Here is a 17,225-nt window from a genome sequence, read left to right as displayed (position 1 = left end):
TTCTAACCGACTTGATACCACGATGAAATGCACAATGGTTTCCCATAAAAGTGATGCTAAGTCCGAATTCGATAGTCTGCCACGGCGGAACTTGCCGAAAGTACGAAAAAGAAGGCCACTTCCGGTGCGAAAAAAGGGGGCTGATTTAACCCATCTGATACCGAAATAATAGTTATGGCAGCAGTTAGAAATTTACATGTAGACACATAAAAGCGAAGTCTGCCAGTGTTTTTTTTGCCGGAAGTGCTTGGCAGACGCTCTCAAAGGTGGCCAACGGGACCCCTAATTTAACCCATCTGATACCACCATGAAACCAATTCCAGTCGGTAGGTATGAACCCTCATGTCAGGAATATATAAGTCTGCCAAGGCTTTTCCTGCCGAAACACCTTGGCAGACGAGATTATGTAAGCAAGGTCGGCATCGGTTACCCTACACTAACCCATCTGATACCACCATGAAACCAATTCCAGTCGGTAGGTACGAACCCCCATTTTAGGAATATATAAGTCTGCCAAGGTTTTTCCTGCCGAAACACCTTGGCAGACGAGATTATAAACAAGATGACCATCGGTTACCGTACACTAACCCATCTGATACCGCCATGAAACCAATTCCAGTCGGTAGGTATGAACCCTCATTTCACGAATATACAAGTCTGCCAAGGCTTTTCCTGCCGTAACACCACGGCAGACGAGATTATGTAAGCAAGGTCGGCATCGGTTACCCTACACTAACCCATCTGATACCACCATGAAACCAATTCCAGTCGGTAGGTATGAACCACTATTTTAGAAATATATAAGTCTGCCAAGGTTTTTCCTGCCGAAACACCTTGGCAGACGAGATTATAAGCAAGATGACCATCGGTTACCGTACAGTAACCCATCTGATACCACCATGAAACCAATTCTAGTCGGTAGGTATGAACCCTCATTTCAGGAATTTATAAGTCTGCCAAGGCCTTTCCTGCCGAAACACCTTGACAGACGAGATTATGTAAGCAGCATCCACATACGAGGGATCCGTATTTTGGGATTATACAGATTACGGACATTATTAATAGCTGTAGGCTTATTTATTACTTTATGCTTATACATATTTGTATATTATTATGTTATTAATAAAATATATTTATAATTTATTAAACCTAAACTTAATACATTGGGAATTAATTACCTGCTTACGGCAGTAGTAGGGATAAGTGGGTCAGTTCTGGCTCACTGAGCCAGGCCAACAGTCCCTCCCCCTTTTTTCCCTTGTTGAGGCCCTGCAACCTTGCCTTGAACCCAAACTAATGTCATTGTAGCTCGAATCTAACCTAATTTATTTTTATTGCTTTTAGAATATTTCAATTATCTACTATTGCAAAGTTAAATGTTGAAATCTGTATTTCGAAAAATGGAATTTTAATGTGACTTTAACACGTTCACTGCGTTACGGGGGCTTTAAGCCCCGTACGATGTCATCATTCAGTGCGAAGTTAAATTTATTTGAGAAGTTAAAGGGGGAGAGGGTGCACACATTTTACCACTTTGGAAGTGTCTCTCGCGCAAACTATTCAGTTTAGAAATAAATTATATTAGAAACCTCAATATCATAAGCGATAAGACCGCCTGTTGTTACCTCTATTGTCTTTTTTTATGTTATTGTCCATTTATTGTAAACTAAGTGTATGTGAGGCGTGCAATAAAAAGTATTGTATTGTATTGTATCATTTTTGAAGACCTATCCATAGATACCCCACACGTATGGGTTTAATGAAAAGACATTTTAAGTTTCAGTTCTAAGTATGGGGGACCCCCAATATTTATTGTTTTTTTTTCTATTTTTGTGTTGAAATCTTAATGCGGTTCACAGAATACATCGACTTACCAAGTTTCAACAGTTCTTATAGTTTCGGAAAAAAGTGGCTGTGACATACGGACGGACAGACAGACAGACATGACAAATCTATAAGGGTTCCGTTTTTTGCCATTTGGCTACGGAACCCTAAAAAGGAGGTATTAATTCGGTTTTTTAATGTTTGATATCTCCGTCATTTTGGGATCGATTTTGAAAAATATTTTTTTAGTTGAGTTGTAACTTGTAAGTATATACATACAGATTGGTTCCGTCTTTGTCAAAACCCAGTTCTGATGGTGAGATTTATGAGGAATCGAGGGCACTCTTCAAATCTTGTAAGGGTGGTTCACGTTTGTATGGGAAAAATTCAAACTCTAGCTAGAAGAAGCGGCACCCCCCTTATTTTGTTACACTTATTATGTTGACAAAATACGCCAAGCATCTTGCAATCTTAACTACAAGGGGGTGCTCAAACACTTTTTTCAAATTGTATGAAATCAAAAAAATAAATAAGTTATTATTTTTTTGATTTTTATGTAAGTAGTAGTTTTCACATTATTTGAAAGTGTGATTTAAAAGATATTATTTTGAAAGAAAATGTTTTTCTACTTCAAAACTTATACATCACATGTGCAAATAGTGTGAAACCAGATATTTTAAATAAAATTCTGAATCATAATTACTCTTTTTGTTGGGTTTCAAACAACATACAAAATTTCAACGTGGTTAAGCACCACCTTGTATATGTATAGTTCGTTTTTTTAGCATTAGAAAGAACTTGCAAGAAGGTAAGCGATCTTAGCATGTCTTTTAATTGAAAAACGCTTTTCAAAATTCAAAAACTATTACTTATGAAAGCAGACGACACATCAAGATTGTTTACCTAATTTCTAATGCTAAAAAAAACGAAGTAAAGTTGAGATAAATTAAGAAACTTTTACACCAAGTTTCTTAATTTATCTCAACTATAATCTCAATTTATTAACATAATAAGTGTAACAAAATAAGGGGGTGCCCCTTAGGAAAAAAAAAATGTTTTTTGAACCACCCTAACATATAGTGATACTGGTGTATTTTAAACAAACCAAGCATTTACATTCAGAATTGTGACATTTGATGAAGTGAAACTGCTGATGATGATCAGAATGGAACTCTTCAACGACGCATAGCTCATGTTTGGGGATTTGTCCTCTTCGTTATGTTTGTTAAGCACGTTAGATTTTTAAGTCATATTTTCGTGAAGCTCAAGTTCTGATGATGGAATCCATAAGGAATCGAGGGAACTCTACAAATCTTAATGGCATTGTATAGTGACTCTTGTATTTTCATCAGGCAAACAAGGATTTACATTAAGAACAGTGGCATTTGATGAAGTGGTATTGCTGATGGTGATCAGAACGGAACTCCTCGACGACTTGTCTTTTTCTAATTGATTGTTAAGCAAGTTACCCCACTGGCAAAACAAGCAAGATTTTGAATTCGACTTCTACCTGAACCTGGACCCGGACGCGGACCCGGACTCGAGATCACGAATTCGGACACGGACCCGTTTTCTATTTGGTTGGTGTAAATGGAGTTGGTGAATTTTTTGATTAATTCGGGCGAAAACTGGAAGGTTAGGTATCATAAAATGTTCATGAAGAGAAATTGTAAGAGATGGTATCATTACCAACAACTGTGGAAAATACTGTGTAGTTACTCTTTATTTAAAAATAGCAAAATCAAATTGCATGATTTCATTCGTTTTCTCCACTGTACACAGAATAAGTAATGATATTTAGACTAGACAAAAAAATTCAAAATCGCTCTCCTTCTTGATGCGACTGGCAAATCATATTACTTTTTGGAAACCGGGTTTTTTAACCTAATTAGACCCTGCTGAATCCGATCCGGTTGCTCGATCGAAATCTTGACCGGAAGTGAGATATTTGACATTAAAGGTCCGTTTTTTCGTTTTTCGTAAATAACTCTTAAACGGTGGTGTATAGCAAAAAATGTTCTATTACATAAGTAATATGCATACAATTGCCTACAAGAAAGATTCAGTACAATTTTTCGCTAGGATCAATATTAAAAGAGATTTTAACGCGGGAAATTTAATTATAATCACTTCTAAGGTCCAGTTTTTTAGGTTTTCGTAAATAACTCATAAACGGTGGCCAATATCAAAAAATGTTGTTAGACGTTAATAATCTACACAAAATTTTGAACAAAAAAGATTCAGTACACTTTTTGCAGGGATCAATATTTAAAAAGATAATAAAGAGGGAAAGTTAATTATACTAAATTCTAAGGTTCCTTGTTTTTATTTTTTCGTAAATAATTTGAAAAGTATGACTCATAGCAAAAAAAATCTTATACATAAATAATAAACGTAAAATTTCCTACAAGAAACATGCAGTACACTTTTCGCTAGGATCAATATTCAAAAAGACAAAGCAGCGGGTAAGTTAATTATAATCAATTATAAAGTCCCTTTTTAGTTTTTTGTAAATAACTCGTAAACAGTGTCCCATAGCGAAATAGGTTTTTAAGAATAAATTATCTACATAAAATTTCCTCCAAAAAACATCTAGAACACTTTTCTCTAGGATCAATATTTCAAGCGATATTAAAGGAAGAAAGTTAATTACAATCAGTTCACAGGTCACTTTTTTTTAGTTTTTCGTAAATAACTCGTAAACTGTGGCCCGTTGCAAAACAATATTCTACATAAATATTAAACATAAAATTGTCCACAAAAAAGGTTCTGTACACTTTTTCGCTACGATCAATATTTAAAGAGGTATTAAAGGGGGTAAGTTAATTATAATCAATTTCCAGGTCCCTATTTTTAGGTTTACTTCTATATAGGTAAAGAACTATTTTATTTTATTTTATTTTCAAAATTTAGACCCAGTAGTTTCGGAGATAAAGGGGGGGGGGTGGTATTTTTTGTATTTTAATGTTTTATTTTGGGGAAGGGGGCTTTATCTCCGATACTACTGGGTCTAAAATTTTGAAAAGATTTACAGAATAGAATCTATAGATGACAGAAAAACCTATTAGAATTATGCAGTCAAGCGCGAGTCGGACATTACTTAGTTTTTGAACCGATCCCTTCATATATAAAATACACTGTTAAAAATTGGGTAATGTACGGAACCCTTGCAAGGCGAGTCCGACTCGCGCTTGGCCGGTTTTTATTCATTTTGAGGTACGGAACCCTAAAAAGAGAAAAGTGTTACATATGTCTTTCGTAGAAAATTTTATATCGATTATTTATTTACAAGAACATTAAGACGAAACGGGAGCTGAGCTAAAAGTCAATTTTGAGATTTCAAGCTGAATATACCCGTCGCTCTGACGGGGCGTAACCGCGGCGTGAGAGACTGTATTTGTATGTGTAATGCACGCACACAGACGCGTGCGGTGCGCCCGTACTCGCGCTGGCGCGCACCTCACTGATTGCAATTTGCATTGCCACTTTTTGTTACTGCTACTACTAAGTAGGGTAATTCGCCAGTAACTGGCCACTTTTAATAACTGGCCGCCCTAAACTAAAAATGAATCCTATTCACCTATAAACAGAATTCATTTTAGTATAAGGTTTCAATAACTTCAATAACTGGCCACTTTATACTAAAATTAATTCTATTTATAGGTGAATATAATTAATTTTTGGTTTGGGGTGGCCACTGACGAATTACCCTATTGCGATTGAACTTTTTTACTTACCCGGCTTACGTTTACGGAACTCGATATCGAATAGGGTAATTCGCCAGTAACTGGCTGCCCTAAACTAAAAATGAATTCTATTCACCTCTATACACCTTTATGTACTTAGTGGTTAATACTAGTATTTAGTAAGTATTTTTTTTTTCAATAATGCTCAGAAACGGAGTATAGACATGACAAATATAAATATTAACGTCTTTGTAAGGCAGGATTGGACATTCTATAGAGTAAGAGTAAGTGTATGTAACAACCAATTCAGCTAGGACTAGGGAATGCTATCTAGATCTCGCAATTTCGAGATCTCGCTAGATCTCGCACGTATTTTCGAAATTTAACCTAGTTGACAGGAAATCTCGATATATGCAATCTCGGTCGAGATCTCGATTAATATATTCGAGATCTCGAACAAGACTGAAAGTGAAATACTTTGTTTTAAGTAATATATGACCTTAGATTCATGTTTTTCAGGCAGTGCTATTATGTGTACGGCTTTAGCTCTATTATTATTACGCAGTTTCTAAGTAAAGGTAAATAGTGGTTTAACATCGATAGCATTTCAAAGAAGTAAAGTAAAAATTAAAATTGATTTTATGTTAAATATTTAATTTGTTGTTGTTATTTTCAAAATATAACATGAGGTACCTTAAATAAGTAGTATGTCGGCGGCATATCGAAAAATCGTAATCCTTGGCGTATCATGAAACGCCACCATTTCCTGATCTAATATTAACCCAGGCATATCACGATCTTCCTTATGAAAGAGACGGCAGATCCATCAGAGCAATGCATTCTTTGATATTCCTAGCTTCATAGCGGGCGCATTGTAAAATAATTGATCGAGAAATCATATACATATTTTCAATGATTTTGTAAATGACTACAGTTATGACTACGGTTATTAGAAACCAATTATAGTATGTTTAATATTCTTTCTAATGGTATGCATCACCAATTGATCAGTAAAATAGAACCCGAGAAATAATGATCAGTTGAGGTCGGTCGCCCGCCATTTACGTGACGGAACAAAATTCATCATTACCTACTTTGTTATATGTATAATATCATACATCAATAAAACTTATGTTTTTTGAAAGCTAATGAAATTTTTCGTATATTTTATAATAACATTAATTGCGATAAAGTTATAATTTATTGAGTTAGACGCATGTTTTGTCAGTACTTATGCCATCCATGCACGGTAAAAAATCATATATTTTAAATATTTTGTAAATGACTACAGTCATGACTACGGTTATTATAAAACAATAATTGCACGTTTAATACTCTTTCAAACGACATCTCACACGAACCGATCGGTCCCATAGGACTAAAGACGTGAACAAATATCAATGCTGGTCGGCCGCCCACTTTTTCCTTCCTTTTTTTCGACACGTCCCCCCCCCCCCTCCATAAAATAAAAACCGGTTTATTCATATTCTGGAGACCACGAGGAACACGTCCATACCAGTTTTAGGTATTTAGAAGAGATGTCGACGAAAATCGTGAAGGAGACGACTTTTGTTTAATTTGCCTATAGACTATAGGAATATCAGAATATCACACCTTGAGGTTTGCGCAAAATGGCTGGTGTTCGCTAGGCAGATCATGAAATGTCGGTGTTTCATTATATTCCTAGGAATATCTCGATACGCCCGATTTTACGATGTCTATATCTATGGAATTCTTAGAGATTATTGATTAAAATAACACATTTTTAGTTACTTTGTCAAATTCGATCTCGTCGAGATATTAATCTCGATCCCGAAATCTGACTGTCGAGATCTCGAAACACCCAATCTCGATTCGGATTTTTCGTGCGAGATCTCGAATCGCCAATCTTGGTGCGAGATTGCATTCCCTAGCTAGGACCTTAAATTGCTCGACAATTACGGAGCGTGACTGTACCTAAAAATTTTGTAAACCCATAACCATGCAATAAAATATTTTTGATTTTGATTTCTAATTTGAAATATTAGAATCAAAAAGTTCAAAATAGATTGTACCTATGTAACTACAAAAATGTGTTCCCTCTCAACGCAAAACCCCTTGTGTCTTAGGAGGATCTAGATATTTTCACACAAGACGGTTTATCGATAACTTCTTACATCACTAGATTATCGACATTAAATGTCGACTATTGCCCATCACTTTTCTGGCTGTGTACGTATTTAGAAACTTGACTCCGCCCCTAAAATTAGTGCGATAGGGACAACTGCAGCTGAGGCGAAAAATCCTGCGTAAAAATGGCAAAAATCGAGGTTTCGTAGTCCTCTTTTTCCTCCTCCAAAACTTAACCAATCGTAACCAAATTTGGAAATCTAAAAGATTATGAAATTATCTGTGTCGGACCGTTTTGCTTTTTTGGCTAATTGATATCAGTTTTGAATACCACGCCTCTCATTGCGGCATAGTCAATTAGGCCATTTTGGCCATTTTTGAAGGGCTCTAGCGCCTTAAAAAACAAAAATATAAAAAAAAAGCAAAACGGTCCGACACAGATATTGACAATATTAATCTGTGTTGAAAAAATCATTGCTCTAGCTTCAAAAACCACGGAGGAAAACGAGGACTACGTTTGTATGGAGAAATGACCACTCCTGTTGGCTCTTAAGAACTTATTTTGCTATGAGCCTTATTTTACGAGTCATTTGCGAAATCCTAAAAATAGGGACCTGAAAATTGATTATAATTAACTTACCCCCTTTAATATCTCTTTAAATATTGATCGCAGCGAAAAAGTGTACAGAACCTTTTTTGTGGACAATTTTATGTAGAATATTGTTTTGCAACGGGCCACCGTTTACGAGTTATTTACGAAAAACTAAAAAAAAGTGACCTGTGAACTGATTGTAATTAACTTTCTTCCTTTAATATCGCTTGAAATATTGATCCTAGAGAAAAGTGTTCTAGATGTTTTTTGGAGGAAATTTTATGTAGATAATTTATTCTTAAAAACCTATTTCGCTATGGGACACCGTTTACGAGTTATTTACAAAAAACTAAAAAGGGACTTTAAAATTGATTATAATTAACTTACCCGCTGCTTTGTCTTTTTAAATATTGATCCTAGCGAAAAGTGTTCTGCATGTTTCTTGTAGGAAATTTTACGTTTATTATTTATGTATAAGATTTTTTTGCTATGAGTCATACTTTTCAAATTATTAACGAAAAAATAAAAACAAGGAACCTTCGAATTTATTATAACTAACTTTCCCTCTTTATTATCTTTTTAAATATTGATCCCTGCGAAAAGTATACTGAATCTTTTTTGTTCAAAATGTTGTGTAGATTATTAACGTCTAACAACATTTTTTGATATTGGCCACCGTTTATGAGTTATTTACGAAAACCTAAAAAACGGGACCTTAGAAGTGATTATAATTAAATTTCCCGCGTTAAAATCTCTTTGAATATTGACCCTAGCGAAAAATTGTACTGAATCTTTCTTGTAGGCAATTTTATGCAGAATACTTATGTAATAGAACATTTTTTGCTATGTGCCACCGTTTAAGAGTTATTTACGAAAAACGAAAAAAAGGGACCTTTAATGTCAAATATCTCACTTCTGGTCAAGATTTCGATCGAGCAACCGGCAAATTCGGATTCAGCGGGGTCTAATTAGGTTAAAAAAACCCGGTTGCCAAAAAATTCTATGCTTTGCCAGTCGAAATCGATTTTATGAAAAATATGACCAGTCTAATTACTATATATGTTCAGAATATTATTTGAATAAACTTAGGATAGGATACTTAGGATAGGAAATAAATGTGTGTTTTTATATCTTTAAACCCAATTACTGGCGACTTGTTTGCGCATAGGGACTGTAACAAACGTCCCCCATCACTGCCGTTGTGGTGCCATGGTGGATAAATTTGGACATCATGGACTTTCCTGCGGCAGAAGCGCCGGACGCATACCCAGACACGCCAGCATCAACGACGTCATCCGAAGGGCCTTTGTCAGCGTCAAAGTCCCGGCCATACTCGAGCCCGTCGGTTTGGCTAGGGACGATGGCAAGAGGCCCGACGGTATGACGTTAGTGCCTTGGAAGATGGGACGGCCTCTAGTCTGGGATGCCACATGTGTTGACACCCTCGCGCCGTCCCACCTTCCGGGCACCAGCAGAAATGCTGGTCATGCCGCGTCCATGGCAGAAGACCTCAAACGCCGCAAATATGCCACCCTTGGCAGTAGTTATATTTTTGAGGCATTTGGGGTCGAAACGCTGGGGCCGTGGAGGCCAAGCGCGCGCCGTATATACAGGGCCTTAGCGGAGCGCCTTATAGATGCCGCAGGAGACCAGAGGGCTGGCCAGTATTTTGCTCAACGCATAAGTATTGCCATACAACGTGGCAATGCGGCCAGCCTTCTGGGCACACTGCCCATCGGCAGTGACTTGGGGGACGTTTTTTATTTATAGGCTTTTTATTTTAAGTTTATTTAGTTTAGAGATAGTTTGTATTATTATTTGTAAGCTAATTTAATGTTTTATATTTACTTAATTATTTGTGAATTAAAATTTCAATTTTTAAATATTAACAAATTACTAAGTAGACTGCACATACATTAAAGTCACATTAAAATTCCATTTTGCGAAATAGAGATTTCAACCTTTAACTTTGCAAAAGTAGATAATTGAAATATTCTAAAAGCAATAAAAACAGATTAGGTTAGATTCGAGCTACAATGACATTAGTTTGGGTTCAAGGCAAGGTTGCAGGGCCTCAACAAGGGAAAAAAGGGGGAGGGACTGTTGGCCTGGCTCAGTGAGCCAGAACTGACCCACTTATCCCTACTACTGCCGTAAGCAGGTAATGAATTCCCAATGTATTAAGTTTAGGTTTAATCAATTATAAATATATTTTATTAATAACATAATAATATACAAATATGTATAAGCATAAAGTAATAAATAAGCCTACAGCTATTAATAATGTCCGTAATCTGTATAATCCCAAAATACGGATCCCTCGTATGTGGATGCTGCTTACATAATCTCGTCTGTCAAGGTGTTTCGGCAGGAAAGGCCTTGGCAGACTTATAAATTCCTGAAATGAGGGTTCATACCTACCGACTAGAATTGGTTTCATGGTGGTATCAGATGGGTTACTGTACGGTAACCGATGGTCATCTTGCTTATAATCTCGTCTGCCAAGGTGTTTCGGCAGGAAAAACCTTGGCAGACTTATATATTTCTAAAATGGGGGTTCATACCTACCGACTGGAATTGGTTTCATGGTGGTATCAGATGGGTTAGTGTAGGGTAACCGATGCCGACCTTGCTTACATAATCTCGTCTGCCGTGGTGTTACGGCAGGAAAAGCCTTGGCAGACTTGTATATTCGTGAAATGAGGGTTCATACCTACCGACTGGAATTGGTTTCATGGCGGTATCAGATGGGTTAGTGTACGGTAACCGATGGTCATCTTGTTTATAATCTCGTCTGCCAAGGTGTTTCGGCAGGAAAAACCTTGGCAGACTTATATATTCCTAAAATGGGGGTTCGTACCTACCGACTGGAATTGGTTTCATGGTGGTATCAGATGGGTTAGTGTAGGGTAACCGATGCCGACCTTGCTTACATAATCTCGTCTGCCAAGGTGTTTCGGCAGGAAAAGCCTTGGCAGACTTATATATTCCTGACATGAGGGTTCATACCTACCGACTGGAATTGGTTTCATGGTGGTATCAGATGGGTTAAATTAGGGGTCCCGTTGGCCACCTTTGAGAGCGTCTGCCAAGCACTTCCGGCAAAAAAAACACTGGCAGACTTCGCTTTTATGTGTCTACATGTAAATTTCTAACTGCTGCCATAACTATTATTTCGGTATCAGATGGGTTAAATCAGCCCCCTTTTTTCGCACCGGAAGTGGCCTTCTTTTTCGTACTTTCGGCAAGTTCCGCCGTGGCAGACTATCGAATTCGGACTTAGCATCACTTTTATGGGAAACCATTGTGCATTTCATCGTGGTATCAAGTCGGTTAGAAAATTTGCGGCCGGCTCTTCTACTATAATGATAAAAGACAATACAAACTGTAAGTAAATATTTACCATACTATCGCCATAAATATTTGCCATATGAGTCGCTTAACTTCACACTCGGGTAAATCCACATATTTTCGTAGTATTTCTTTTATTATAAGAGCTTGTTGCTAGGCCTACATGAATAGAGTATATTTTATTTTGTATTTGAATTTATATAAGAGCTCACACATACATTACCCGATACAAAAAAACACCGGTAAGTACAGCATATTACTTATTGTGCAATGCATCCCTGTATAATAGTTTATAGGACAGACATTTTATACAACTTACTGTAAATTATAAGTACTATATATGTAGAACGAATACCTTTTATGAAAACGTAATGGGTTACATAATACCAACGTCAGATCAACCACAAACCCGTCTAGAAGTAATTTACAGCTTTAAGAAATCTCAAGTAATTCCACAGAAACATGAAAACGTTGCCAGGGCAACCTCCACTTAACCTTCACTATGAACCTTAAAGCTTAAGTATTACGGTTTAGTTTCGTTTAACATTGGTCGTCCGATAACTGTTTACCGGCGACCTTGCGTGCTGCAAACTGGCAATTATTTATTGATTCGATATTACCATTGTTATTTTAATGCGTGTGTGTACATTATTATATTAATTACAGAACCAGACAATTATGTGCGTTCATGTTTTTTAATTCTCTCTGAAACTATACTGATTGTAATTATACTGACTGTAACATACCAGCGAAAAAATACCGACTACTACGGTTTTCTTTAAATAAATAACTCGCTTCATAAAAATAAATCTATTGGAAGTCCCCCTCACCTAAATCGGCTTACTTGTAGGTTTCTTTTTATGTTAGATACAAACGAGCAGATGCATCACCTGATGGTAAGACATTACTATCGTCCATGGACACCTGCAACAGGTGCCGTTGCCGGTCTTTAAGATGGGAGTACGGTCTTTTCATTCATTTTGATTGACGATCGAACACACAGCACACACATACCTACATACATCATATGTATGTGGGTATGTTTGTTCCATCGTAACCTAAAATATCTGAGAGACCGATCCTTAAAAACTCAAAACTGCGCGTTTTCCCAGAGATAAGCTAGATCGATTTTTCGCTCCCGAAACCCCCATATAGCAAAATTCATTGAAATCGTTAGAGCCGTTTCCGAGATCCCCGAAATATATATATATAAATAAATATAGAAGAATTGCTCGTTTAAAGGTATAAGATACATACACTGCTAAAAGGTAAGGCGCGCCTTTTATCATAGGCATCTAACGTGACATGAACGTGACGCTAGTCTAGAGGTGAATGTCATGCACTAACAAAGAAATGATAGATCGCGCGAAGAATTGCCGTCATCATGTCATTATGAAAACGCATACAATAAACATCTATATCCACAATTATCCAGTCATTTGCTTGATTTCTTTTTATTGAACTCTATTGCCTAGGTAATAAGGGCGCTGGTAAATAGAGCTGTTGAGTGCATATTGATCATTATCAATTATTATAAAAACAACGGATTCCGTTTCCACACCCACGCATTGCGCTGTGCATACAGTAATCTAATTGTTTGCGATGAACATAATTAATCATAAGTCCAATGTCAACACAGATAGACTGAAAAACAAAATGTCCCTACGGCCCTCAAAAATTGTACTACATTAACCCTTTAGTCCGTATCCACATACTTGCCATCATACATAGCCTCTTAAGGCCCTGCGTAAAAATTTTTGTACATATTCCAAAGTCTATTTTGAACTTTTATTGTGTAGCTAAGGGTTCCAATTTCAAAAACAAAACAATTGCTACTGGGTCTCAAGAGGTTAAAACAAAAACGCATCTCTACTATAAGAATTACGGTTCGAAATCGAATGACTAGAAAGGAATTTCAAAGGGTTAAGCGCCACTTGCACCATCCTACTAAACCGGGGTTAGCGGTTAAACCGTTAACCCAGTGTCAACTCGCACTGGTAACCATGGTAACTCCAGGTTTAACCGGTTAACCCCGGGTTAGTGGTATGGTGCATGTAGCCCTAAAGAGTTAAACTTAAATGTTAAGTCTTGGCAGGGGTGCGAAACTCCTGAGATCGGCCAAACTCGGCTCGGCTCGGCTCAGCATTGCTCCGAGCAATTATTAGGGTTGGCACTACTTGACTTCCTTTTGCGTGCACGACCACAGATAAGATAATCACTTGAATTTTGACAACCCTAAATAGCCGAAAGGGATAGTGCCATATATTAGAAAGGGATAACAAGATTCGACCCTGAACCGCTGTAAACTTCGGTTTTGTAGTACTATTATTTATTCTGTGGTCTTGGTCCGAAGTAGTATCATTTGCAGAAATATGTACCTACTCGATAACAATTAATTAAGAATGATGTTTGTCTCCAGGGAGAGGAGTGAGAAGAAGACCCAGATGCTATTCAACCAGCAGCTGATAGAGCAGGACAGACAGCAACAAATGTTATTAGAGCAGCAGCTACGGCAGGTAGGTGCGGATTACTTAGGCTTCTAGTATTTGGTACTAAATAACTTACAGTAAGTAAGGACTTTATTTTAGTTATTCCGAATGCAATTATCACACTTATTAATTAAACAAAAAAAAAGTGATTTGAACCAATAACTGTTACAAAAATCACAAAGGCGTCGTGTCAGTATCTCGCACGCGAGATGGTCTACCAGCCCCTTTCTAATTCATACAGTTGGGAAAGGACGGGTAGTCTATCTCGCTCACGAGATGATGTTGTAGCGCACTCGCGCTCTGCCTAATAGTATGAAAACTAAGAAATTCCAAGAGGTAGTTAATTATAATGCAACTTTAAAAATGTATGAATTGATTATGTGAAGCGTGCCGGCGCATTCACCGACTTAAAAGTTAGATACCTATCAGTGGCGGCGCGTCAAACATATCCGGGGCTAATTTGGCTTACATATTTCCTTTACAACTCTGCTCAAACGTCCAAAAACAGGCAAGCCGGTGGGATTTGGCTTTTATGGACGCGCCGCCACTGATACCTATAAACCAGAATTGTCAATGTATGAATTCATTCCAGGTTAAAATGATCCAGAACCAACAAGTTGGACCTGTAGAAGTAACATCTGGACTTTTGAACGGCGTCGGATCTCAACCTTTAGCCGCCGTGCAGTAAGCTTAACGTTTTCTATTGGCTATGTGCGAAGTGGTTTAGTAAAGCGATTAGATACGAGTAGTAGGTGGCGTGACTGTCGTGCACGTAGCGAATAGGTCTACCACTTCTTCTTCCCCGCGTTATCCCGGCATTTCGCCACGGCTCATGAGAGCCTGGGGTCCGCTTGACAACTAATCCCATGATTTGACGTAGGCACTAGTAAAAACTAGTGCGTACGAGACGTTTAGATGGCAGTCGCTTTCGTAACGTTTTTACGAAAGCGACTGCCATCTGACCTTCCAACCCAGAGGGTAAACTAGGCCTTATTGGGATTAGTCCGGTTTCCTCACGATGTTTTCCTTCACCGAAAAGCGACTGGTAAATATCAAATGATATTTCGTACATATGTTCCGAAAAACTCATTGGTACGAGCAGGGGTTTGAACCCGCGACCTCTAGATTGCAAGTCGCACGCTCTCACCGCTAGGCCACCAGCGCTTACCACTATCACTACCGCTATAAATATAATATTATAGGTCTACCACTTAAAGTCACTTAACTCGCGCTTTGTGGCTCGAACTAAAAGTGATTTATTATGAAATTTTTATTTTACAATTGCAACGGTTACACAAATGTTACACAAAACTTTACCAAATTATACACCTAAACCTTCCTCAAGAATCACTTTTTATCAATAGAGTGATTCTTGGTGGAAACAGCATGAAAATCAGTTCAGTAGTTTTTTAATTTTTCGCGAACATACAAACTGATAGACGCGGCGGGGAACTATGTTTTATTAGGTGTAGTGATATAAGAGCTTCATGCAACCACCCGTAGTTGTAACTGACCATACTAATTTCCCCTTAAGAAGAAAGATTAAGAAAAACGTATATTCCAGGTTAGACCAGCAATCCCAGCTCCTGCAAGCGCAGCAGCAGCTGTTCCAGCAGCAATTCCAGCAACAGTACAGCGAGGAGGCGATGCAGCTGCTGCAGCACAACCTGCGGCAGCAGGCGCGCCTCTCCCCCGCCGCGCCCGCCCCTCCCCCGCACCAGCTGTTGCAGCACCAGCAGGTATCCATCAACATCATCACTCTTGGCCAGTCCACTGCAGGACTCGCTGGCCCCATCTAGCTACAGAGCGCCACGCGATTGTCGTCGCCTCCACTCCAGCAGGATGGCTTTATCGACGTGATAAAATAACTGTCACATTTTTACACCGAAAAAAAGTGACGGACACCGTTTTATCACACTGTGACGTAGACAAGAACGACTATCATGTCCGTGCAGAATGCGTTTGCCACTTCAGCTTGTTAAATTACTGAGTTATATCGGTAACCTTGGTAAGATAAACTCACAGCGAAGCTCTTTCTATAACACGTTGAGCAACCTTGAGCTGCTGGAATGTTAGAATTTTTATTTTATAACGCACCTAAAACACAATATTTTGACGCATGCTATCAATAGGAACAGCTGCATAAACAACAGGTATGATGAAATCAATTAGCGAATTCATGAAGAATTGGTCCACATTCCCAACCTGCTAAGTTTTATAGCTTTCGACAGGTAAAGCGTCAGTTACATCCCAAATCATATCATCATGAATATATCTTAACAGTTCTTTTACCCTCCAGGTCCTTCTAGAACAGAACATGAAACAGCAAGCCCTGATGGAGCAGAACCTTCGCAATCAGCAGCAGATGTTGGAGCAGACGCAACAGCTGGAAACCCAGCAATTGGACCCGCAGCAAAACAGCCTGCTCAGCCAGCAGTGCATCGCCAATGAGATCAGCAACCAGCACCAGGCGTTGCAGCAGCACATTATACAGCAGCAGCAGAACATCATAGCTCAGCAGGTCCTTTGGCACCCAATTTCTAATTTAGAGATTGCACATTTTTAGTAATTTCAAAGTATCAGCAATGTTACAAGTTACAAGTCAAAAGCACCAATAATACTAATACATCTGGTTGCAGGCGGTGGCCATCCAGCAGAAGCAGCTAGAAGAACAGCTAACACAAGAGAACTTCATCGCACCTCCAGCCGTAGCCCCCAACCAGCTGGATCCCTCGCTCCAGAACCTCCAGAACGTGCTGGCGCAGATCATCCAGCGGCCTGATAGTCTTCAAGCTCGCAAGGAGTCGGAGTCGGAGCAGCAGCCGCAGCCACAGGAGGAGCTGCAGCAGGTCAGTAGCCCCCAACCAGCTGGACCCCTCGCTCCAGAACCTCCAGAACGTGCTGGCGCGGATCATCCAGCGCCCTGATAGTCTTCAAGCTCGCAAGGAGTCGGAGTCGGAGCAGCAGCCACAGCCACAGGAGGAGCTGCAGCAGGTCAGTAGAGTCCAGGGGTTGTGGCCCCTTCTAGCTGTCTAAAGGCCAGTTGCACCAACCCCAGTTCACAGACTGACGAACGTGACGCAGCAGAGATCTATGAAACTTCACATAAAATGTAGTGAACGCTTTAACGGTGACAGATGGTTTGGTGCAACCGATCCTAAGTCACAGCAACAA

General features: G+C 38.6%; 1 protein-coding gene across 1 annotated transcript in view; it reads left to right on the top strand.

Annotated features, from left to right (window-relative positions):
• The window catches only part of LOC134675648 (serine/threonine-protein kinase WNK1-like), a 68,716-nt gene that overhangs the window by 8,273 nt on the left and 43,218 nt on the right, over nt 1-17,225 (top strand). Inside the window, exons 5-9 of the mRNA XM_063533977.1 lie at nt 13,982-14,078; nt 14,644-14,735; nt 15,616-15,790; nt 16,351-16,572; nt 16,691-16,900. Coding sequence (XP_063390047.1) covers nt 13,982-14,078; nt 14,644-14,735; nt 15,616-15,790; nt 16,351-16,572; nt 16,691-16,900 — 796 coding nt within the window. The remainder of the gene's footprint in view (nt 1-13,981; nt 14,079-14,643; nt 14,736-15,615; nt 15,791-16,350; nt 16,573-16,690; nt 16,901-17,225) is intronic.

Source organism: Cydia fagiglandana, chromosome 22, assembly GCF_963556715.1.
Source record: "Cydia fagiglandana chromosome 22, ilCydFagi1.1, whole genome shotgun sequence".
In the NCBI taxonomy this organism is placed as follows: Eukaryota; Metazoa; Arthropoda; class Insecta; order Lepidoptera; family Tortricidae; genus Cydia; species Cydia fagiglandana.
The sequence above is the reverse complement of the archived record's forward strand: the minus strand, read 5'-3'. Positions and strand labels throughout refer to the sequence as shown.